Here is a 26,498-nt window from a genome sequence, read left to right on the forward strand (position 1 = left end):
CCTGTCCCCAGTGATTAGATTTTATTTCAGTAGAATTCATTTATTTACTTAAACATGATTCTCATAAGAAGATTGAAAAACAAACACAATGAAGATTAATCATTATAAAATAGTAATTACAGGAAAGAACCATAATTGACTTGTCTTTTGAACCCAACAGGTTCAAAGATGGACAGTAATGCATTCTTACTGTATATTACAGCTGGACTTCCAGCCAGCCTTCCCCCCAAACTGGCACACTTTTTCATAAAAAGAAAAGCATGTTGAAAAAAACAGGAAAGAATTTTCCACCTCTGGAGGCAGATTTTATTAAAAACATACCAAACCAGATAGTACATATACTCTGTCTATACACGTATACACCCATGTACACTCAGAACTCTATATATACACATTTATGTCCCATATACTGAACTAGAATAGTGCAATAATATTAAACAGAATAGATTCATCTTTCAATGTGTCATTACCAGTGCACCATTATTTCCATACTGCTTTCCAGTCCATCAACTGGTAGTGGCTTTGTAGGCTGTAACGAACTTCCTGAGAGCCCTCCAGACTTTTAAGAACTCATCAGCTTTCTGTGAGGACTTATCTGTGAATTTACTGCCTTCTTCATACAAGTCCCCTGTGCCACCTGGAAGATTCGTACCCTGAATTCATGTCCTAGCTGCCAGGACTCATTTGCTGTTCCCCTCCATACTCCCACAGTTTTCTCCACATCTGTATGCACTGGAGGGGCAAGCAAGTTCCTGCTGCCCTAGGAGTGCAGCACAGGACCTAGAGGGCAGTAGCCACAACAAGGCAAAATGTAGCTTTCCTTTCCTCCATTCTGAACTTTCTTACCAAAACCATGATATTGTTGTGACTACAGAGTCAACTACAAATGAAGTACGTTTGTAGTTTCTGTTAGTCATGTAATATGGAAATCATTCAAAAGCTCTGTCCTGAGATATTTATTTGCTATGCATTTTACTATTTAGTGCTATGCAGTAAATAGACACAGATTATTCATGGATTACCACTAGCTGATAATGGCATGAGAATGAGCCTATATTTAGCTTTCTTCTTTATAACTGCCTTTTTCTTTATAGGTTTTGTCCATGAGCTCGTGTTTGTTTATGACATAAAAATTCTCTTGTTGGAAATAGCAGTGGTGTCACAAGCACTGTGTTGGGGTCTTACTATGCATGAATAAGTAGGAAGGTTGAAAGGAAGCAACTTCTACTTAGCTACCTTGTTGATCAGCCCTCACAGAAAAAAAAATCCTTCCCAGAACAGAATGGGGATTATTTGATGGGAGAGAGATTTGGGAGTTGTTTATAGAAAAGTCCCTAAAGCCTTTGGACTAAAACACAGCTGTAGTGCTGAAAGCAAATCAGATGCTGGATTGTATTGCTGGGGTAAACAAAGTGAAGCAAAGCCTAGAAGGGGATGGTCTTGTTACATAAGACACCGCTTACATTACATCAAAAATGCTATAACTCCTATTGTGTCCTGCGCCTCAGGGTGTAATTGTTCTTGAAACAAAGGAACAAAGCAGAACAACCAAAATGATGACAAGTTTTAAATAGTTAAACACTGAAATGCTGGATAATATGAAGTTTTCTTTCCATGGAGGAATGAAAAAAAAAAAAAGGAAAGAAAAGAACACCTTTATAGTAACCTATTGAAAGTGTTTGGGTTCAAGCATACAAAAAGCTAACCTGGATCTAGGTGCATTTCTTTTTTCACAGTCACAGAGAGCAAAAAATGAAGCTAAGTAATGTGAAAATCAGGTGATGGAAACATAATGAAGGCTAATGATCACATAAAATAGGTTATGGGAAACCTATTGAGGGCCTTTAAAAGGTATCTCTCTGCCTTTCAGAACACACAGCAGAAAAAAGGATAGAGACTTACAGGATCACAAAAGAAAATGATATAGAGAGCACAAAAAGGAGCAGATTTAACAATGGGACATGTCACTCTGTTCTCTACTTTGTAAGTTCTTACTCTGTGTTCATCACTATGTATCTGCTCCATGTTTCTGTTCCCTCTTTATCAGCAGACTTTGCCTGTCAGAGTGTGAGATGAGCTCACTTTTTTTTAATCCTGTTTTGTATGGAAATAAGTCGCATGCAACAGCACTGTTTCTGTGTCTTTACTGATCTTTCACACCCCTGTAGTAAGTTGGTAACCTGTGGGGCCAATTTTAACCTCAGGTAATCAGATATATTTCCATAAATTTCATTAATAGGTAGTGGGATAGAAGAGAAAGAGAGAGAGAGAGACTTTTCAAATATCCTGAGCTGCATTATGAGCTCAAGCCTGATCAAACATCAGAAAATCCTTATTTCTCAAACTCATTATACAAATGTCTGCAAAACTATCTCGATTGCTAAAGCTCATAGAAAAGCTTTCTTAATTTCTTTCATTCTGCGGAGCTCTGAAAAGGGAGGAGTTTTTGGGTTTGGATAAAACTGAAGAAGATAGTATACATCTCACAGCCCTGCTCAATATTCTAGCTGTACTAAGTGTTCCAGCAAAAGATATTAACTGTCTCCAGAGATTTTGCCCTTGAACAAGATACTACCTCTCAGCATATATATACTATGACATAAATTATATCATATGAAATAAATGCAGAAATATCAGGTGTGGATTTATAAAGTATCTCTACAGATAAAAAATATTTTAAGAAATTATTCTGTTTAAATGTTGAAGTATTTTTTCATTCATCTGTTTTTGTATCAAAGCTGTATTTTGGTCTTGCATATGGATTTTATATGACCATTACTCACAGGAAAAAAAAAAAAGCAAGAGAAACTTAATCTTGAATATGAAGCACTTCAGTAGTGTGGAACCCACTGCTTCAAGAGGACATTAAGACAAGTCAGTTGGGGAGATATTTTTAAAAGTTGATTTACAATCAATATTTGGATAGTTACACCAGCCAAAACCAATATGTATTCACAGGACAAAGAGGACAGGTATTAGCTGTTTGTTGTGATGGTCTATACAAGCTTCCCATCTATCTTATCTGTAACTGATTATTTAACAAAATTAGGAAGTATTTTCTGTTTCCAAAGAATATCATTAAGAAATTTTGTTAAAGGCATTCTTGAGAAGATTTCTTCAAGAGAGAACTGGAATTTGTTGGTTTAATATCTCTTAGTATTTAATCCCATATAACTGAACAGGCTTCTTTTTGTCTTTTTTCCATAACTGCAAAAAACTAAACACTGTAAATCGAGAGTAGTCCCTGATTCTTGCTAAACATATCGCAGGGGAAAGATTTCCAAGCATGTTGATACATTACTTACTGTTGCTTGATAAATGAATAGTGATGATTACTACTTTGTAAGACTCCTTTAGAAAAAGATTCCATATTTTTTAGGAAACATGAACCCACTAAATTTTGTTTAATTGCAAACATTGGATTATTCTAGTTACAGATAGATCTATATGAATTAAATTGCAGGCTGCAAAATTTGCAAATGTACAGGGCTGTGGTATGATACAGTAGAATAACCATGGCATTTCAAGTGCCTATCAGAATTATAAATAGAAGCATGTCTTGAGATATAGTAAGGTTTGTTAAAAAAAAAGAAAAAAATCCTTCCAAACTATCTCTTCCATTGTTTAATTTTTGTTTTAATGAAGAACCTTTTGGAGAAATTGCTATGCCTGAATAGCATGAAGAATGTACATGACATTTTATTTCACTCACCTGTGTCCTTGCCTATTGTTCTCCTCAGCAGTCCAGAAGTGAAACATTTCATAAGCTATTTGCTCTTTAACAGCCATTTAATTATTTTGCACCTCATTTCTTTTGTTTAGTTGTTAAATTTAAAAATATTTTCTGTGAGTTTGGGGCTATTTTATAATTTCATAGAATATTCCAAGGTGTGTATGTTGCTGTAAGATAACGCTGGCAGGTCACTAGAAGCATTTACCTCGGCCTTATACCTCATAACACCCACAAGGCACGTTTTATCTCAGAGTACCATATGTCTTTTTAAGCCTTCCAGTTTCTGTGGCTGATGAACAAGTATACTGTCAGGGTCTTAACAGAAGTGCTACTTTTATATGTTTATAGCTCTTCCATTGTCTATAGTTCAGTGCTAAGATGCGCATCCGTTGTATATCAGATGTGTGTGATGGGAAGGCGCTTCAACCAAAGTCAAGAGAGGGATAGGCATAACACTAGTTTCCTTTGAAAATCTGTAGAAATGTGGACACATTTTGAGTGCAGAGCTGCTAGTGGGCTGAGATGGCCCAATAGAAACAACAAGAACACTGCCAATATGTCAAATTATTTTCTTGTTTAAGAAAGAAATTCGGTAGAGAAGGCATTAATAAAACAAGATTTACAAAGACTTGCTGTAGGTTGACTTGTCAATTATCAGGTGTAAAAAGAATGATATATTGGGAAGCTCCATATAACTAATCACGTGTTTTAGTTGCTTGGCTTTATATATTTCTAATACAAACTCATAGAAAATCTGAATGAAATAAATTTGCTGTGGACTAGGAGTAAAGACTGAATGAAAAATTTTACTTAAGTATCCACTTATACTTGAGGTTGATATGAGTGAGACTATTTAAATGTTTTAAATTATGCTTATTCTTAACGGAGACCTAATGTCTAGCCTGCTACTCTCAGGCAGTAGACATCGCTCTCATTAAGAATTATACATCTTAATTCATTGTGTAATGCCATGTGTGTGCATTCTTAGCAGTCATTATGCAATTATACATCTTAATTCCTTGTGTAATACCATGTGTATATATCCGTAGCAGTCATTATGCAAGACAAAAACATGCAATTGGATCCCACAGTGGCAGTGGCATCTGCCAAAAATCAGAGAAATTCCTCTTATTTAAAGGAAGGCTTTTCAAAAAATAGCAAATTTGTATATTATTCCTTAACTTCAAGGGCAATTCCTTTTTTTTCTTTTTAATTTATTGTCATATTAATAGTTTTGGTGGTATATATGAATTATAAATACAGAAAATCATGGGTTTGCATCTTCTAAAGTTGTTTCCCTTTGGAAGTTTGTCTGTGACTCATCAAAAAAAGGTGCTGTCATGTAATTCTGCTTTTGTGTGTGTGTGTGTGTGTGTGTGTGTTCACTGAGCAGACAGCTAGATAGTTCAAGCATCCAGGATGGTGGACAAGCTAGAGCAAATAGCTGTTAATTCTGAATTTTGAATCTTATCTTAACAAATGATGAGCATCTAACAAACTCCCAGAAGTGGACATGGATTCCACAAGGGCTAGAGTACACGAGCAGAGGCTGTATAAAATGAGCTGGACCAAAGCACGGGATTAATTTCCAACTTGTTCCCCTGACCATGAGATCAAATAAAATGTTGATACAAACCTTGAATTTTATAGCTTTGGACCATTTTGTGTGGAAAACATAACACTTTCTGTTAATGGAAAACCAAAATAACTTGAATTGCAAGTCAAATTGCATCCTTTTCCCATTAATACCTACGAGGTTTTCATGAACTACAATTTTCTCATAAAGCAGCTGAGAAAAGTGTTGCACACTTGATTCTCCAGTGGGAAAATAACACATATCACAACTTACAGGGGCCAATTAAAGTCCATCTCTATATGACAAACCTGATTTTGCCACTTCAGTGCAAGTAGGCATGCTTCTCTTTTTGTTTTGCTGCTTACAGAAAAATTCCAACCTCCTATGTATCCAAAAATGAGATTGAATTAGAAAGTGCTGGTCGCACTCAGTTGTGGCACACAGTTGAAGTAAACATACTACATAAAGGTAAGACATCATAAGACTCCAAACAAGGTTTGCTAATGATGCTTATTTATCAAAAAGCTACAGTAATAGCCCCCAAATACTGCAATAAGACAACTGGGAGCTGTAGTGGTTTGGGGCCATTATTGTTGAGTGTTTTTAAGGTGATTTGCAAAAGTAACCTTTCTTTGTTTTCTGTGTGATCTGTCAGGATCTCTTTGAAGCCAAAAAAACAAAAATACAATGGGGTCATACAGTAACAGTGTCTATTTTCTATTTTCTTTGCATTAAATTCCTAATAGCAAAGGACTTTGAATTTTGAGGGGAAAATATAAAAAAATACATTTTCCCACCAGATTATAATTATTTCAAGGAAAATGACACATTTCTATTTATCAGTGACCCATTAGTATGTTTCTTTCTCCTTTGATTTATGCAGAAGGAAACCCCCCCAAAAAGCCAAAATACTGTGATTAGCAACAGAATAGAACCACAGACATATATGTTCAAGTACTGGGGATTAGACACACATTAATAATTTCTGCAAACTCAGTTACCTCTGAATAATATATAGAGAAAAGCAAAGTTTCTTCCTTTTTTTTTCCCCCTTGATTAATTATCTGCTTTCTGTTCGGGTCCTGAATACAGAATTTATCTCATGCTACTCTAATTACCATTGACTCATTTGCATAGAATGCCTTAAGGACATACCTCAGGAGGCAGAAAAGGTGAATGTCTCCAAACACATACCTTTTTGTTCCTGTCCCAAGAATACACCAAAGTCACGTGGCTTCATAGCTGGAAGGCTTCCAGATGTGACTGCTTCCAAGTCTTTTGAGAGCAGGGACAGGGATGAGAGGAAGAGATGATACACCGTGTGTTTGACAGTAGTATTGTTCTTAGTGGTTGATATAGTGATATTGTTAGCATTGTTATACTGATATTATTGCTTTTATTAAGTTCTAACAGTAATTCTATTGTTATTATGTTGTTTTCCTATCTTCAGGAGCAATGTGAGAAGGGTAATGCTTCCAGGTATTAAGAAAAGGAAAATATTGAGAGAGGGAGCAAAAAAAGAAGAGAATTTTCAACCACTTTTTTTTAAGACAAAAGGTTTTTAAAGGCATGGGGGGAAAAATGAAAAAAGAAAGATAGTGAGTAGCTTGAATTTTGTTTCAGAAATGCAATGAGGAGGGTCAAGATGTAAATGTAGCTAGACAAATGGAAAGAAAAAGTGAATTTAGATGGAATGCATTGGAAGAGTAGTGGGGGGGGAGCCCAGGAGGATTTTGTATTCATATATCTGTGCTGACTACTCCCAATCACCTTCATGCTTTTAATATGCCTGGAAATGGTTTCCAGGATTAATTGCTGCATCAGCTTCCCACATGACCAAGCTGAGGCTGACTAGCCTGTAGTTCTCTGGATCATCTTTATTTCTCTCTTGAAGACAGAAGTCACATTGGGTTTTTTTTGTCGTCCCGTAGTTGCTAGGACCACTCAAAAGTAATCAAAAATGTCCTTGTAATGATGCTGACCAGTTCCCTCGGCACTCATTGGTGATCCCACCAGGGCCTATAGACTTGGTATGTCCAGTTTGTTTAAATATTCCCTAACTTGATCCTTCTTCAGCAAGGTCAAGTCTTTCTTACTCTAGACAGGCCAAAGTATGTTCTCCTGAAGTCCAGATTTATGGTCCTTATTTTTGCCTTGTACCCTCCTCTCAAGATCTCAAACTCCATCAATTCAGGGTTGTTGCAACCTAGGCTGCCTCTAGTCTTCACATATGCAACCAGTTCTTCCTTGATGGAAGTATTAGATACAGCAGACTATGTCCCCTTGTTGGCTCCTCCATCACTTGTGACAAGGGATTGTCATCAATGCATTCCAGAAAACTTCAAGATTGCTTATGCCCTGCTATGTTGTCTCCCAGGTAACTAGAGAAATGTAGTGCATGTTGAATGATTTGTATATCTGTCAGAAATCCAAAGGAAAGTAAGAAAAATGCTGAGTTGTAAAATTATCTTGATAAACATGAAATATTTATCGAGCATATTTTTTGTAGACAGGGATCTTGCTACCCATCAGAGTGACAGGACAATATTTGTTGATTTTATACACATGTATATGTATTCGGAATCCGAAAATAGTTTTTTTTGATAAAATGTTTAGTGTGTGGTTCATAAAAAAGGTGCCGAGACAAGTGCCAAATTGTTTGCATTTCCTGTAAACCAGGTAATATTCTGAGTTAGACTTCAGGGATCATTTTTTGGTAGTTTTTATAATTACTTTACAGAAAATGACTAGGGTCAACAAACCAAAAAAGAATTAGTTTGAAAGGTCAGATAAGAAGTCATATTGACTTGGTATAAACACTGTGAATACAACTAGCCCAAACCCTGTAAATTTAAAAAAAATTCTTGTTTCAAAAGAAAATTACTTGAAACCACACAACTAGTCTTGGATTTTTGATCAGACGTGTTTTTCAGAAAGCATCTGCTTTTTTTTCCTTGTATGATAAAGTGTGCTATTTTCACTGTTATTCCAATGCTTTCTCCAGCAGTGTTTGTAGAACATTTTGCAAAAATGATGACTCAGAACCAAATATGAAGGTTTTAAAGATTATTGCAATTTCTCACTTCTAAATAATTTTTATTTTAGTTTATTCCTCTTCCAGATTACTTGGAATTGCAGATCTACTCCTTCAGAGCTTGGAGTTGATTTAATTCCAGGGTCTGGCTACATCTAATTTTAGACTGATGCTTAACACCAAGTTTTCATCTGTTTTTGAAATTTGTCCAAAGTTTCTCAGTGTTGTTCAGTGTCAATACTCAGGCTTAGAAACACCTCTAATTAGAATCATCCTAATGCAGGGGGGTGTTGTTTAGGTTTGATTTGTTATTTCCAGTAAGGTACTATTCACACTCGGAATTTGAACCAAGCAGCCATTGAACTGAACGGTGCTGGTCTTTGGAAAGAGTATGGATTGGATTTGATGATTGTAGATTAGTTATGCCCTAATTTTAAAGGATTTACTTCTTTGTAAGGCAAACATCAATTGGAAGCAGAATAACGGTTTAAGATCATTCTTTGCCCTCCCCCCTCAAAAAAAAAAAAAAAAAACCAAAAACAAAAACAAAAACCCTACGAACCAACCAAAACAACCTCTCCAAAAAACAATTGCTCTCAGAGAAATATCCTAATGCCTTGCTTAATTGGGTCACTAAGAGGAAAGGCACGCTCACTGGACCCTTGTGCAGAAGCTAGGCATTTCCTGAGAACAGAGAGACTTACAGAAATCTGTTCATTATTTTGTGCTCTCCCTAGCACATAAACTAGATGTGTGTTTACAGTTCTGAAAAGCAAGTGCTACAAATAGGGGATAGCATGAACCCAATAAAACACTTAAAACAGCACTGTATTTATCCAAGATACATTATTTATCCTATTTTGTTTGCTTAATGATCATATTTAGAAAGATAGTCTTTTTACAGTGCTTCAGTTGTTACTAGATCCAAGAGAAGTAAGATGCAATGTCCTTGAAACAAGGAGTGCCCTTTGCTCCTTTTTATGTGTTTCGGTGCATCTGAATACCATTTCTTCTTTGTGTGACTGTCTTGTCAGGACTGGTTTTGCATGTATCAGCTGTTAGTAACCCTGGACTGGATCTTAGCTGTTAACTATGATTTTTTTAGAATCTTTTTCAATTGCAAAAGGTTAGCAAAGCCAGCTTGTGTCGATTCTTGTGTCACTGCTGCCATCTTCGGGAAGTTTTCAATATTGCTGGGGGAGCTTTTTTTTAATGCACATAAATTCCAGCAACGAGAAGATGAACAAAATATGTGCGTCTCACACATGGTTACAGGAACACGGTCTGAATGGCACAGAATAAGAGTTTGTACGTGGGGTGCCTCAGTTCTGTTAGGGATATTTTAAAAAGCATTCAGTGAAGGGAGTGTCCTGGTTTCTATTGCAATTCATTGTGAATTAAGCACTGCGTACTTGCTTAGCTCTCATCAGCTTCCCAGGCTGCATGTTCAGTAGTTCATTTCAAGAACCATGTTAATGAACCCATCATATTTTCAGGTCTGTTTGCACTTATAAATGTGCAGCTAGATGCTCAAATGCCCAGGGCATGCATGCATAGCAGCAGTATTATCATATGGAAATAAGTTTGTTGTACTGTTTAAGGGCATATTAATTGAACTGCAAAGCTGCTAGAGCAGGAGCGAAAGCCACAGGCAGCAAAATTCATTCCTCATGACGTTCCTTGTGAACTGCTATATGCATTCAGCAACCAAATGTCTTTTTCAAGCCTGTGAGAACTGGTATTTTACTGTAGCATTCAACCACTTTGTTGCAAAAAACCCTCAACTTTTGACATCAAAATTGTTAAATGATGCAGGAAAAATATTTTCAAGATGTACTTTGTTATACTTGTTATAAAATGCTTTGTCTCACACTTTCTAAAAGCATCTTAAGATAACTATCATGTTCCCTCTTTGCATCCTAGTTCCTTAAAAATAATGTTTTCTTCCATGTAAACTTTATTATGTCTTAATATCTATTTTAGTGGTGACAATATCCACTCTAGCTTTATTTTCTTTACAGAGTAACTCATACTCTGAATTTTTCTGCTCTGGAGTAAGTACAGTATTGTTCCACTGGATTTCTACCACCATAAGCAGGAAGGACACATAGTTTATGCTTTATTTCATGCCTATATATTACATATTTAGAGTTAGTTTCTCTTTTTCTTTTTTTTTTCGTTTTTATCAGTTGTAAGTGGAATGCTGCATTCTTTTGTGGAGTACTCAGAACAGAGAATTACAGGCACTAGATTACAAAAAGTCTTTTAAAAATCATGGTTTAGTTACATTTTACATCTTTGCTTTAAAATAGTTCCTCATATTCATAAGTTACTAGTCTCCTTATCCTTTGCATCTGGTTTCTAAGACATTCGATTAAATTATAAGGTGGCAATGATATTGGGTTTTTTCCTAATGTTTCCTCAGATAAATACTTTATAATTTATTATGGAAATTATTTGTAGAAATCTTGCATTAACCTGCATCCACTTTGCATTTTATTATTCATCCAGGCATGAAATTGCTAAACATTATACACTAGATAGATGTGATAAGGTGTCTGTACCACTTACTAAAGTTACTTAAATGGGAACAGATTTAAGTCAATACACAATTGGTTTTTTCTCTCCAGTGGTGCCAACAAGAGCCTAATACTTAATTAAATTTCTTTGTCATGTCTGTACTGCAAAATGAAGTAAGGAATCTCTGTATTTCTGCATCCCTAAGTTAGCTCCAAGTGGTGCTGAAACATCTACTCAGCATAATACAGCGCCATGCAGAGACAGTAGCCCAGGTCCCAAAACCACTACAGCTGCATTAGCTACAGATTTTTGATATGGCTGTAAGACTTACAGCAGGGCTACCTGAAAGCTGCAGCGTAAGCTGCAAGTAAAATGCAGTTTTGCCACTTGAAGAAGGGAAAGGGTCTAGACTACTGTTGTGTAGAAGGTAAAGAGGAGAAGTGGGTACGAAGGAATTAAGAGCAGAGGAAGATGAGTGACTGTGACAGCTGGTCCTGAAGGAGGGGTCAGAGTCTGTGGCAGCAGCTGTTTCTGGGGTTAGAGAGAGCTCCTCAAAGTAGCAATGTTTAACATCTAAGGTCTTGTCATAGTCCCTGCAGCATGACAAGCTAGAAGCCTTGCTCCCTCTGCTTGCTGTCCGCAACTCTGGCACAGGTGAGGTAAGGAAGAGGGACATGAATGTCTTGCAGGGTTTAGCAGCCTGCTGCTGTAGGCAGCTGCCTAATTTGTTTAAGCTTGTTTGGCTTCCTTTTCCAGAGGTAGCTTGGTTGGCATCAATCTGGACATGCCTTCCTGATGCTTCAGGGCACAATATTGTTCTGCTTCTAGTTAAAGCTGTGCAACTCTGCCAGGGCCATTTATGCCTGTTTTGACAACCAAAACCATGGTTTGCTTTTAAAATTTTGCAGTGTTTGAACTCCTGTTTGCTTGGGTAGTCAGCTATCAGGTAGATTTCTTCAGTGATAACAAGACACGACTCTCTTACATATACATACCAATAACATAAGGTTTTCATACTTTCAGTATACGACATAATGTTGTTATTAACTATGCTTTATAGGCTTTTACTTCTTATTGTCTGGAATGGGCTAATAAGTCTTACATCCCAGCCAACATGCTGAGAACAAGATTGTGCAATACCCTTATGTGTAGAGGAATCTCTACGCATGGGTATTGGGTAGAGGAATCTCTAAAGAGCATTATCTCTTCCCTCACAGAGGCCTGAAGTCACTTCATCTGAGAGAAGTACCTGGGTCCCACTCTGCTTCTTTCTTCTGTTCTATCCCTTGCAGCACTTGGACTGCAAGGCAATTCAGAAGGAGGTTGGAAAGCTGGAAGGCTGACTGGATTGCCAATCCACATAAAATCAGTACATGAGATTTGGGGAGGTCTGGGACAGGTTCTCTGATCTTATGCTGTGTGTTTTACAAATACATCTTTTAGGTTAATGCCACCTGATATAAGGCAAGCTCAGGACAGTATATTTGGCTGCAGACACAAGATTGCCAGCATTCACAGAAGAGGCTTCAGATGTAAATGCCATTATCTAGATCTTAGGGAATGAGCCCCTGGGTTGTTTTCCAAAAGTCAGGAAGGAGACTTTCACTTTCAGATTCCAAAAGAAAACATTGAAATCTTGATGCAGTCCTACACTTAAAGCTTTTAATGTTTATAGAAAATTGCCTCTTTATAGTATTGATGGCAAATTGCCCTTAGATTGAAAAAGCTGCACACAGAATGCAGCTATATTTTTGACACCATGTTTTGACAGATTGTCATGCTTCTCACAAAAGTTTGATTTTAGCTGAAATATGCATAGTAAATGTGTGTACTTTATTATAAGAAAAAAGACCAAAATTGCTCTGCAAGTACTAGTGTCATTAAAAATGGATGCTTTTTCTACTCTGGCATTTATCTTCATTGTAGTATTTGCAGGTTTTTCTGTAAGTGGCAATTGGCAAAGCCACAAATCCTAAGTAAACATATCAACTGCAGGTGGTAAATATTCTGCTTTTAATATTTCTAGCTGTAAGGACAAGAAATACCAAAAGACAGGGTGTGTGGATGATGGTCTCGCACTTGGTGCTGGATATGACGAAATGCCAGAGGCAAAGTCAACCCAATACCCAAGATGTGGGCTTCACAGCAGTAGCATAACAAGAACTGTGACCTTCAGGGAGGCAGAGAGGGTTGGTTTTCATTGACTTTGGATGGAAATAAGTAACAAAGTTCATAGCTTCAAAGTAAAAAATGCTTAGTCTGTGTTTAAGAACGTCTGAAATCTAGCCAAGAATCCAACTGCTCTCTTAATCAAAACCCAGACTATATGGTAAAATCTTTTCCTGTGAAATGTGCGGTCTGGGGGCTTTTCTAAAAGAAAAATAAAAAATTCTATAGGTACTTATCATTCACTATAACACTATAATTTGTACTTTGGAAAGCACATTTGGAAGCTGTATTTTTCTAAATGGAAACAGTTTAGAGAGATGACTTTGGGTCATTGTACACATCACTTCCTGATTGCCTTGATTTCCTGTAAGGCATGCTTATCTTTTCAATATAAATCTTCACTCCAATCAGCAGCCTATAATTTAACTACAAAAGCTCATTTATAATTGAAACTTGATGCCTTATAATATTTTACATTTTCAAGGGGTTTTTTTGACTGGATGATCGTGTTGTCCAGTGAAGATAATTAATTTTTTACCTATCCAGTGTTTTGTTTCTGTTACTATTTAATAAAACATTCTTCAGATTAAAAAAAAAATCTGGTTGAAAAAGTCCTGCTAGTCTGATAAAAACCAAGCAGCTCTACATTTGCAATATACCATATAAACATTTGATGGTTACAACTCATAGGAGATTCTGTGTTATTGGTGAATGCTTATTTACATTCCTCCATTATATTTTCATTTACAAAAAAAAAATACTTTACTGATTTTCTCTATTAGGCAAGTTTTGACCTTTCTTTAGAGGAATGATCTGAGATGACTAATGGAGAGTCCAATGTCTAAAAACTGGAAATCTTCTCCTTTATGTGTGGCTATGTGATCTTGGACAACTATTTTTGGTGTAGATCCTCAGTGGTATTTGGATAGCCATATCAACTGAATTAAGATCCTCAAATTTTAGAGATTTGTGGCCAAGATTTTCTACAAATTAGTCTTCAATCACTAAAACAGTAATAGTAGTATTCTGCTGCTTCGCTGGAGTACAATGAAAGAGATTTTCTTACAGTTCCAAGATGTTCTGATGCTGTGGTGATCAAAGTTGTGCAAGTATCTTAGAATGCTACTTATTTTGCTTTGATGCATAATATATAACCAAACTGGTTTTGAAGACATAAAAGTAAGTTTATTTAGTTACATATGTATCTTACATTATACATGGTTTCCCTGAGATTCTCTTTAGAATATACTATAGCCTTTTACTTTATAAGAGCACTTAATGTACATTTTCTGGCAGCTCAATAAAGAATAGAATTAACACTTGTCAGCTGTGGTTTGTTTCAGCCTTAGCATGAATTATAATGTAGTACCCTTTTGGTTTGGTTTTGAACTTGATTTTAGAAAAGAGAGTAGATGCACTGAAGGTTGATTTCTTGAAGTACTTGTTTTCCTGAGAAGTAAGATAAAACTTGTAAGTTCTCCATTTTAAATTAAAGGTGAGGAGATCTGTGTTGGTTTTATTTGTTCATATAGTTATGATTTTGAGGAACCTTTGCATTTCTTGCATACTAGTTTTGCTCCAGTACTGATGGAGATGTTGATCCTGCCTGCATTCAGTAGCTTTAATTTTCATGATTCCCATCAGTAGTGAAGGGTCCAGACAGCCACCACTGAATGAGGGATGATCAAAAAAGGTGGAAGAACAGAGAAGACAAAGCAATTTTTATAAGATTGCTAGTCAATATATTCTCAGTGACAACAGGTCATAACAAAAGAAACTGATTTTATTCTATAATGAGATTGCAGGTCTGATAAGAAAAATTGATTGCACAAAATCAATTTCATTTTTTGTAAGACTTCAAACTATAGAATATTCTACTAAGCAAATCACCATAATATATCAATAGAAGGCTTTAGGGGGGTGGGCTCCAACTGATGTGGTTATGGTTTGAGCAGTAGCATTGTCTGATCACTGTCAAATGATGCAGTATGGATGCCTCACTGTGCTTTGACCATGAGTATTAAGAACTGGCAGATCACAGAAAGTAGTGTTTTCTGTGAAGAATCAATGCATAGCAGGGTATTGCTAGCAGCATTTAACAGGGACTGTCAGCAAACCTGTCAAATTCAATGCTCGACAGTGATTCAGAAGTAAATAAAAAAACTTTGCTGATTCAGCACAGAAATGATACAAAGATTAGTCAAATATAATTAATGACAGAAAACAAGACAATCCACAAAAAAGTGCCATGAATATGATTTGGGCCTGGAGGAGCGAGGGAGGAGGAATGGCTTAACCAGTGAGAAATTTAAGAGTTTCTCTGTTTAGGTTAAACAAGATTCAGAGGTATCTTGATTACAGTACATAAGTACCTTCACAGGAAGAAAGTATGGGGTACTGAAAGATTCTGTATTTTAGCAGAGAAATGGAAAGCAGAAAGCAGTGACTGGAAGCTGAAACTAGAAAGGGTCAAAGTAGACATTAGGTAAAATTTTTTAAAGTGATTTTGAAGGGCCATTAAAGTACTGTACTAGAGGTATGTGTGCATCTTTCCTCGCCTGATATCTTTAATCTAAACGTGAATATTTGTTTTGGAAGACACACTTTGGCCAAACCATAGGCTGTCTTCAGTACAACTAATAGTGATAATTATGGTAGTGAAGACATGACCATTCACATTTTGACAGGGATTGCAGAAGGCTAGTAAGAAATCTGGGTATGTACTTGGGCTTATACAGAAGTCCCTAGCAGTGCACCTACAGTGCTGCCGATTAAACACTGTCTATGACTACCTTGCTGCAACCTTGCCTGCATTCTGCTGTATAGACACATGGGAGGAGGTAAGGTTGAAAAAGAAAAGGAATATCTCAGTTGAGAAGTAACTTTAAAATAACAGTAGGGAGCTCAAGCTTGAAGCTTTTTGTAAGGAATGGGAGTATTTTTTTGAAGTTGGAAGAAAGATAATTTTAACAGTAATATTTTATAAGCAGTATAGGGAGATATTATCAGAGATCAAAGAAAAGGCATTTGCAGTAGGCAAGGGAGAGAATGCGAGCTGTGGTGCTTAATCCAAGGGAAAGCAGTTCTTTGAAATGTTGTGAAAAAAGAAATGGCAAAATGTTATTTCCAAAAAACCGACCAGCATAGCATGGAAGTGAAAAACTCATTTTTCTTTCATCCAAAAAAAAAAACAGAGCTACATTCTGCTCCCACTTTCAAACTTAGAACACTATAAATTGGCCAGTCAGTTATAACTGAGACTGCAGCTTGGTTTTACCACCCTAGTTTTTATTCAGCAGCACTACAGATGTCATCTATGGGGCTTGAATTCCATAGAACTGACCAGAGTTTGGTCTGATTTTACCTTTTGTTTGAATAATCATAATGATAGGAGGATTTTTAAAACAAGATCTGAATCCCTGTTGAGGTTTTTAATACCTCCTATTGTGAGGTCACTTGGATTTAGGATTTCTGCTTGGGTCTATCTCATACATTTTTACAGATATTCAAAAGCCTGTAATAGCCCACACACAGGTTATATTAATTTCCAGTGCCTAAATCCCTTAAGTGCTTTGGGGATTTCCCTGCTAATCCTCTTTTTAATGCATAAACCTAGAGGGTAGGTTTGAACCTTTGGGATTTATTCTTTGTGTTGGTTGTTTTCCAAGTGAAGAATCTTTCAAGGGTAACAACAGTAAGTGCTAAATACACAAAGACATAGAAAGTTTATGTACTGTTTATATTATCACAGCAATCTGCCAGTCTTTTTTTGGCACAAGAAGGAAAAGAAAGTGTGACTATTATTAGTAATTATGCTACTTATAGTAACTTTAAACACTTATTAATATTAAATTTATGCAAAAGTATTAAATCCTGACTGAACAACTCAAATCCTTTCCTTTCCAAGGGCAAAATAACAGTATTAATATTAATGAAGCCACAAAATACAAGCTAACTGACAGCATTTTTGCAGTTGCTGTATTTTGTTACTGAAAATGTATTATATTTTTCATGTCTGAATGTAAAAAAAAAATAAAACTATCACAAATTGCTCTTTGTTTTAAGTGACATGCCTTTTCTTTATGATGCATGCTTTGCCATAAAAAGGGTGTACTTAATGCATTTCTGTTGGGAGATGCCTATTTATTCTGACAAACCGATCAGCCTCCAGGGTGTTCTTTTGCCACAGAACTGATTTTACATCTCATCCATTATCTAATAAGATGTGAAAAGAGTATCCTGTCTTACAAAAAATTCAGGCTTTGTTTCATTACAAGGATGTGGCAGGCTCACTCATAGACTTACTTGCAGGATATACAATTGTTAGTGAAAGGCCCAGTTATACAATCATGCATATTTCCAGCAAGCCTGTGGGGAAAACATTGGTAACATTGGTCCTGAGGATAATTTATTTCAAAGGTAAGTATAAAATGTGGACTCTCTAATAAGAAAGTGCATTTCACATCTTAAATAGCACTGCATGAATTTATGAATTTCATTATTATAATAAACAGCGATGCCTCAAACTAAATTGTGAAGCAGCCTGAATGTCTTTGCAAAATATATGCCCTGGGTTTTGTTTTTTTCTTTCTTCGTTATTTTTCTGTTTTCGATGTTTATGAAGAGTTTAAAATTGCACTTGTGAGAGAGATTGGAGTGAGGAAAGCAAGCTGAGGCATTGTGTGATAAACACAGTGATAATACAAATGTATACAAAACCCTATCAAACAAATGTTGTCAGTCAGATGTGTTTGTAAGGAGGAAAAGTCACAAAGGAAAAAGAGAATAGGATACACGGTAGGAAATACAGGTAAACCTAGGCATAACATTAAATGTTAAGGAATAACAAGTCTTTAAGATCTTAAGTGTCCAGGCAGAGTACCTCTCTATGTGTGTTTGTGCAGTGCTTAACATGCCTGAATTTTTTGACCACTAATGCACTGCAAATCATCGTTGTATTTAAATGATGCTCTATTACAGTAATGCAGCCTCTCATACAACATATATTGCAAAAAAGTGCCTCCATTGTGAAGCTGTTTGCTAACCACGAGTGAATTAACAAATCAGTGTTGGCTGAAGTAAAACAAAACATTTTAGATCATTGACAGAATAGTGGAGAGAAGTGACAAAAAAGCAAACAGATGATTAGGTTTGATATCTGTGGAAGTTACAACACTCACTGCACTCCTCCGCTGCAAATTTCTCTGACTTTCTGAATAACAGGATCAATCCTTTTGGACTTGAACAATACTTCTTTTTATAAAGTGCAGTTTCTTTAGCATGACAATGAAATATGATTTTCAGTGCTTCTTAGGAAAGTGAAAATACAGCTCGAAAGAGTTCAAAGTGAAATTGCAAAAGCTGGAATTTGTGGCAGATAAATGTTCTAGTGTCATGTCCTCCTGATATCCTTTATTCAGTACATGTGAATGTAGCTCTGTATGTAAAAATCAAGGCTGTTTTATCAGTCTTGCTTATAATGCCAGTCAGAATGTCTTCCTGCTGAGAGATCTTTCAGAGTTTGGAGTTGCATCTAGACAGCACATCTTTAAAACAGCATAAGAGAGACCCATTTTATATTATTGACTTTTCCCCTTACCTGCAAGGACACAGAATTTAATGTAGCATTGATGGCTTGAAGATTTTGACACATGTCAAGACAGATATCTTCATTTTAGAGTTTAAAGAAAAGGCATTACACTTGGTAAATATGAACCACTGTAGGTGGCAGAGGCAGCTCAGACTGAAGTAGGGACAATTGTTTCACTCATCTGCAAAAGACATTACTTTTCAATGAAACCTTAGGTAAAGAACGTTATTTAAGAATGTTATTTAAGAAAGATGAAACCAGAACCATTGCCAGAAATGCAATAGGGGTCTAGAGGTAAACCCTATGTTAAGTAACCTATCATTGTGTCCTTTCTATACATTTTTTTAACCATTCTATAAAAGTCTATGGCAAGGATATAATTTCCTAGAATATGGCCTTTATAAGATGGTCACCCCCTAGTAAAGTCAGCAATAGTTTTCCATGGAGAATGCATTTTATTCAGAACAATGAATAGACTATTTCTGTTAGCAAACCCTATAAAGCAGAACTGCTTGTTTCAGCCATCAACCTTCTTGTATAAACAGATTTCACTGCAGCAGAAACACAGCCATAAGTACCTAGTATGACTTTATGTCCCTAAATGAACCATATAGCAAAATCTCATTTTTAATAATGGCATTTATGTTACTTCACCAATGAAATGTATAATAATAACAGCAAAATTGTTGTGTTAATGATCAGAGTGTATAATAAGATGCAAAATTAGTAGGATTATGGGAATTTAATGGGATGAGAAGGGCAAGGGATCATCTGCTATATGACTCTTCATGATTGTAACCTGCTGTCTTTATCCCTAGCATGTTTTTATGACTGGTGCACTTTGGTTTGTTTCCCAGTTTGTGTTCTGCCGTGAATGTAAAGAAGAATACCATGAAGGGGAATGCGACTCTCTCCTCAACCCACAGGGAGCTGTGGCCCAGAAGGTAGGGCTCTCACAATTCCTGATCATTATCCCTGGCCCAGCTAGAGTGACCTTTGTCAAATGGGTGCTAATTAAAATCCTAAGTAAAAGCAATTATGTTCATGCTGAATTACTCCAGCCATCAGAGTTACCGAATTGGCTCTGCAGTGGATTTCAGTCGCTTTGATTGATAGAGTAGCTGAGTTCTGTCAGAAACACACAGGGCTCTGCCATCCGTTGATAAAGAAAAGGCCTTCCCAATGGGTTTTTTTAGGGTTGCCTCTATTCAATGTGAACACTTTTGAAAGGCTTTCTGTAGTCTTGCTGCCTTTCAGCTTATTTTCAGTGCACCAGTCAGGAAATCATGTGAGTTTGGACTGAATAACAAGACTTTTATACAGCCTATGCAAAAAATGCTGTTGATAATTTATGTTTTAGTTTAAAGAAATAAAAAATGGATTGTCTAGGCTGGAAGCTGCTAGATGATAATTATTCTATGCTGCTCTATAATTTTGTAGCTATTGTAGCTATAGACCTGGACAGGAAATAGTATTTCTCTCCGGGTATTTCTCTACAGTTGAGATTCAAGTTTCCTTTAAAATAAATAAATCACATAAACCACAGTCTTTCCAATATTAAAAAAAAAAAAAAAAGAGAGAGAAAGAACAGGAAAACAGGAAGGGCATCCCGTAAATATCTCACAGCTTGATGCCCAGGGTGCACTCCTAGGAAGCAGAAAACTGGTATTCAGATGTCTTGGCATGTTTGATGCTAAGGGGGAACTCAAACCCTGGGTCCCCACAGAGTCGAGTGTGGCAGATAGATAATTGTGGGCAGGTGCTGATGAAGACCTGCATCCAGCCAGCTCTCGGTGAGGCATACCAAGCTCCTGTCAGTGCCTGCAGGTAGGCTCTGTTTGAGGCTAGCTTTTGGGGACTCTCACTGTTTGAACATAGAGACTGGGAGGGAGCTGAAGTTCTACTGGGAAGCTTTGCCATATGCTACCTGGAGATGGTTCATATGCCATACTTTGCAGACATTGCACTAGACATTACACTACCTGTGTAAAGATTCTTCTCTTTCTTAGTGAAGCTCTTCTAATTTATGGAAGAAATTAGCACTGGCTGAGACAGAATTAAACAGCCTGTACCCTAGTAGTCAGAGAGGGTATCTACCTCTGTTGCACTGAAACGTGTACTGTATGAGACCCAAAAATCCATCTACTTTGTCAGCCTCTAGTAATTTTTATCTTTAGCAGCTATCAGCAATTTTTTTCCCATGAATTTGTGCAACCCCTTTCTTTGAAGCCATATATATACAAGATTTTCAGCTTAACTGTCCTCTATGAAGAACAGTTTAATTTTATTTGCAGAAACCTTAGAGCAGTCTTCCAGTTACCATTCACATTTATAGAAAAACAAAGCAACTTCAACAGAGAAATTAAGAGACACTTAAAGCATCCAATAGCCTAGTAAAGTAGGAGACTGACTCAGTGTCTTACCTTAATTAAATTTAGCTAGAACTTGAATACATCTCAACATGAACTGTGAGCCCTATATTCATTAAGTTATTTATGCCTAGAGTTTTGCCTAGAGTACCAAAAGTTGACATGGCATGTTACAAATGAGTTCAACAACGTTGGCTCTGTGAAAGTTAGAGTTCATATAATTCCTGTGTTCTAGGGCAGAGATAAAGGTGTGCCAGGAAAAATCAGAATACCATAAGAAGCAGTGGTTTATTTTAAATATTTTAATATTGCCCTAGCTTTTCCTTGTAACAATGGGAGAACTTCGTCCATCTGATCCATTCTCTCAGCACATGAATTGCATCCAATTAGACCTGTTAACTTAGGAATGTTGACTACTTTTGCGGTTCCAGTGAATGTGAACATTTTTGATCTTCCTGAAAAATTTCCTGTACTCTCGAAGAGCTGTTTCAGAATAGCTAAACGATAGTACCAGAATAACTCTTGCATCTGTGCAGATCGGTTCCCCTGTATAGACAAAACCACAGACTATGCAAAATTGATTTAGGCTCCAACTTAAGCTGAAGTTAATTGACAGGTCGGCCTTCAATTTTCCCCGCAAGAAACTAAGAGAGCTGCACTAATTAAACTTCTCCACGAGGTGGTGCTGTGCCGCTGTGCCACTGTTTTCCCTCCCTTTCCTTAGCCAGGCGAGCAAAGCGAGAGGTAACCGATAGAGGGCAAGCCCAGGTACTGGTGAGATGCTGGTTTCACCCAAACAGCATCACTACAGAGCTCCCCTGCCCACAGCCCCTCCATACAGTGCATACAAACCATTCGTGGGGCATATGGAGTGCAGTGCATGTGGGACAGTTTCCATCTCTCTCACTGAGATTAATGTAAATGTTTATCCACCTCTGCTTTCAGGCTGTCTGTTCTGTTTGGCCTTTTCATGCTAGGTGTGTAAGTCTGTGTGTCAGACCTAACTTGCTGTTATTGTGCTGCTTGCTGAAGCAGTGAGCAGGATTTTTTTTATTTGTGACCATCATCTGTTTCAAGGTAGGAATAATACACTTCCAGGGTTGTCTCTAGCTCATGCAGTTTGACTCCCATCTGGATCCATATAATTTATTTTATAACTTTTGTTTATTGCCACAACCCCTACCAGTCAGATTTAAGGATTAACCAGACACACTGCAACTAAACTTTTCCTCTCCAGTATAGGTGCAGGATACGTGATCAGTCTCGGGGAAATACTCTCCATGTATGGTCTGTCAGGGCAGTGCCTGAGGACAGAGATGGGCCAAAATGGTGGGTGGTGCATCCACAGGTGGCCCATGACTGGCTGGGCAGGTATGTGGGGAGCTGGAGGCAGTGTCATCATGGCGCAGCTATGAGGGTCCAGGAAACATAAATGGTGGTGGTGAAATGGGCCTGTGCTTGGGCAGATATGAGAAAGAGTGAAGAGGAAGCCTGAGGTCAAGAGAGGGGAATGGATCTGGAGAGACTGTGAAGTGGGGGAGAACAGTAGGGAAAGGGGAATGGAGTCAGTTGGCAGGAGGAAGAGGGCAACTGCAGCTGCAGGGTATGGGAGGGACAAAGCAGGTGCCGCATGTGGTGCTTCGAAAAGCTAGTCAAAATAAAGGATTTGGAACCATATAATGGTGGGAAGCTAAAGGGCATTGTTTGCTGCGTGGGGTAGAAGAGGCAAACTCGGCAGCTGGCATGCAGAGAGCAGCTCAGCTTTAACTGCTGGTGTGTCACGACCTTGTATCATACACCTACTGGTGTATCAGACCAGATCTGTGCACAGATATTGCTGATGATTTCCCATCTTAGTATGTAAGTTACATTATTTCAGCGAAAATAAAATTTAGCTGTGGCAACTTCATTTGAGAAGCTTTGTTTTAAAACCATTGCAGCCTCTTGGAGCTGTTTGAACTTTGGGATGTCAGAAGGAATCATATTGGATTAATTAAAAGGCACAGTGTGCATGGTGGAATCAATGACACAGTAAAGGTGACTCCAGCCATATTTAGGTTTAGAAATAACTACATAGTCCCTGCTATGTACGTGACATAACCAGGCTTCCTGGCCCCTTTTAACCTCACACATAGACAATCTATGCTGATGGGGAATCTACTCATAAACCAGCTTCCTCTGTAAGTCCCCACCTTAAAATTAGCTTTCATAGAGCAAAATCTTTCTAGTTGGTTTTCTTTGTACAAGGATACGCCATGCACCTTCTTGCTCCCTAGCACCTGGACAATAAAAGGTGACCACATATCAGATTTGAACTTTTTCAGAGTAGCTTCCAGGATGATTTTGGTGCTGGGCATGTTGATAAGACACCTGCAATGTAAACTGTAATAGCAATACCAATGACTCTGGTGTAAAAGTGGTGCATATATAAATAAGTTAATAGAATATGGGGCAATGAGTCAGAAATATTTGGGGGGGGAAAAGTGACACAAACTGGGTGAAATGTGTTATAAAAAGAACTGTTTTGGAAACGGTTCTGTGGACAAACTTTCTCCAAGAAGCAGCTGATTACATTGTCCTACCAAGTCAGTGAGTGTGTAATTGTAAAAAGGTAAGAGCTTTTTAGCAACTTTGCTTTTTCAGAATTTGCTGTGAATTTAGTAAAGAGAATAAATTAAACATCATGATATATTTCTCTAGTTACAGCTGTACACAAATCCCTCCTATAACCTGCATTCAAAGGCTTGAACCTAAAAGAATATCTTATGTCTTATTCCATAAACCCGGTCTAGCAGTCTTTGTAGGAAACCCGGACATAAATCTAGTTAATCTCATTTGAACAAACTCCACTATTACTGCTAGGCCAACAACAGCTGTAAACCCAAGCCTAGATAAAACATCCAGTCTGGGATGGGCTGGCATAGTGAATCCTTTACCAGGATTTTTATTGAGCCACAAAGCTATGGGTTCAAAGCCATTCATCTCTTTCAGTGTAAGTTTGTAGCTACTGCTGTAAAACTTCACTTCAACTCCACTCTTAACCTGTGGGACACTGCCTGTCCTGGGTGTAGCCATAAGCTAGAGGCCTTGGTCACCCAAATCCCAAAGCCTGTCCCCAAAGCCACCAACATCAAATCAAACTTCGACTGTTTGGTTTTTTGTTACCGAGCCATCACAGTCCTCAGGTAGCTAATGTAGGATCCAGACAGTAGCTTTGCTGTTCTGCAACTGGCAGTATAAAGCTTATCCAGAGCCCCTGTCAGCCCGGGAACCCACAGATCTAACCAAATGCAGTGCAGTCAGTGCCTCAGCTGAGTCAGGGCAAACCTGATCCTACTCATCAGCACATGCTTCCTGGGCTCCTTGGCTGCACCCCTAACCAGAGTTTCTGGGCTCAAACCAACACGGGCATGATATCTCAGGCAAACAATTGGCTCCGAAGCACACACATTTGATCACTTCCCAGAAATGTTTTTTGTTGCACAGGTGCAACATGGCACATCCATGTGCATGCACACATCCAGGAAAACCTGTCACGTCACATGGCACCCTGCTGAAGTCTGTTTTGATGTAGCTCCTGGAAAAGCTTCCAGCTCACTTGGGCTGCAGGTGAGCCTCCAGCCCATCTTATCCTCCCATTGCCTCCTGTGTGCAGGTCTTGGAGTTGACAGTAGGTGGTATAAAATGTACAGGCATTACTTGCCAGGCTTCCCTTTCCATCATGGAACAACAGTTTCTAACCTCTTATGCTGTAGATTTCCAGCAAGCTTGTAGGGTTTGAAGCCTGGTCTCTAAGTGGCTAATGATAATCTAAGTGATGAATAGTAAAAGCTAACCACAAAAAACATGAATTATTTCACTGCATTTTAGTGAAAGAAAAAGATACTGAAGAGGTTCACCATATACAATATCTTTCAATGGGTCCTGAGTCACAGTAGGAAATGTGGAACATCTATTATTAGGCCATTGATTTTTTTTTCTGTCAGGTAAATTTTAAAAGTTAAATAAAGCATGGTTGTACAAAAAATGGCACACCTAGCTTGAATTCTAAGTATCTAAAACAAATTAAAAAGAAACTGAGGCTTAGGGTTTTAATTGCTGGTATGTTCACAATGTCATGCTCAGGACATCTCAACCCACAGGTGCCTAATTAAAGGAGCAAGAAAAATAACTATAACCAAGAAACATCCTGTAAAATTAATCTCTCTGTTATAAATATGCACCAGAGGAAATCTGAGAATAGTTTTTTACTTTCTGTCTTTTGAAAAATAGATGGGAACTATATAAAGAGAATTTTAGCTTTCTTATTTTGGGCAGCAGCAATAAAGCAAAAAAGATGTGACAGACTGCTTTTGTTTATGAGGTTAAGCTGACAGTCATTTTCAGCTGTGTTGCCACTTACTGGAGAAGGCACATTCTTTATTCCACTCATGGAAAAGAGTTATATAAGAATGACCTGTATTAGATTAGATTTTCTCCTTTTGAGCAGTGTAAATTCAATATTCACCATCTACCTGAATTTAATTCATTATATGAATGACCCCAACATGCGGTGAGAGCCTTGATGTGCAGTGTCACCAAACCAGAGCACTCTGATATTATTTAGTGAAAGTCTCTTTCATCCTGTATCTGACATAATATCCTGTTATATCAATTCGATTTTAACTAGTTCGTCACAAAGCAGCACTTTTTTTTTTATAGCAGAATTCCCTAGGCACACTAGACAAATTGGTTCACACAAAGCTGCTTTATGTGGATTTAACTGGATCACCGCTATACTGACACCTCTATTTTTCCTGTGCATGAAACATATTCTTATGAAATTAATATCTTTTCCGGTCCTTATCCATAGCCATATTTTAGTGTTTTGATTATCCTAAATCTCTCTAAATTAGAGCACTACTCCCATAGCTTTCAACGCCTCTCTTTGTGAGATTTTGACTCTTAAATGACTCAAATAATGCATTTTCTTCCAAAATCCCTCTAACCTATCTATTGCCCTAGACATCTGCTATTTTTATCCCCACAACTGAAGACACCAGTAAACATAGCAGGATGTTAACTCATGTGATCATGTTCATGAAACAGCCCTGAAGAAGCTAAGAAGACAAAACAAATTTAAGTTGAACTGTCACCACCCCTTGTAGATACAGCTTCAACTGATAAGGCTGGTTTTGCTTACAGCTCTACCTCTAGTGGGCTCTGTTAACCTAAATATTATGGTGGGTTGAACATTGCTTTGTGTACAATGAATTATTCTTTGTCTTCCTTTCAAATGCTTTCAAGTATACATAGCTTTTCTCACATTCAAGTTAGAAAATGAGTAATACTTTCTGTTTTGAGACATCTAAACCTTTTTAAAAATCTGTATTTCACATAAAGTCATAATTTTACATATTTCTATTAAATTAAATAAAAAGCTTATTTTTGCAAGTAAAATTAGCTTTAAATCAAGCATTTCTGATCCAAAGCAAATTTATTTCTGTTTTAAAGAAAGCTGCACTAGG

General features: G+C 37.4%; 1 protein-coding gene across 4 annotated transcripts in view; it reads left to right on the forward strand.

Moving 5' to 3' along the window:
• PRKN (parkin RBR E3 ubiquitin protein ligase) overlaps positions 1–26,498 on the forward strand; it is a 706,049-nt gene that overhangs the window by 670,021 nt on the left and 9,530 nt on the right. For all 4 annotated transcript variants that reach the window (XM_051811267.1, XM_051811264.1, XM_051811266.1 and 1 more), the window contains exon 10: positions 19,480–19,566. In XM_051811267.1, coding sequence (XP_051667227.1) covers positions 19,480–19,566 — 87 coding nt within the window. The remainder of the gene's footprint in view (positions 1–19,479; positions 19,567–26,498) is intronic.

The sequence above is a fragment of the Manacus candei genome, unplaced genomic scaffold (genome assembly GCF_025592945.1).
Source record: "Manacus candei isolate 608988 ecotype Guabito, Panama unplaced genomic scaffold, ASM2559294v1 h1tg000081l, whole genome shotgun sequence".
NCBI classification, from domain to species: domain Eukaryota; kingdom Metazoa; phylum Chordata; class Aves; order Passeriformes; family Pipridae; genus Manacus; species Manacus candei.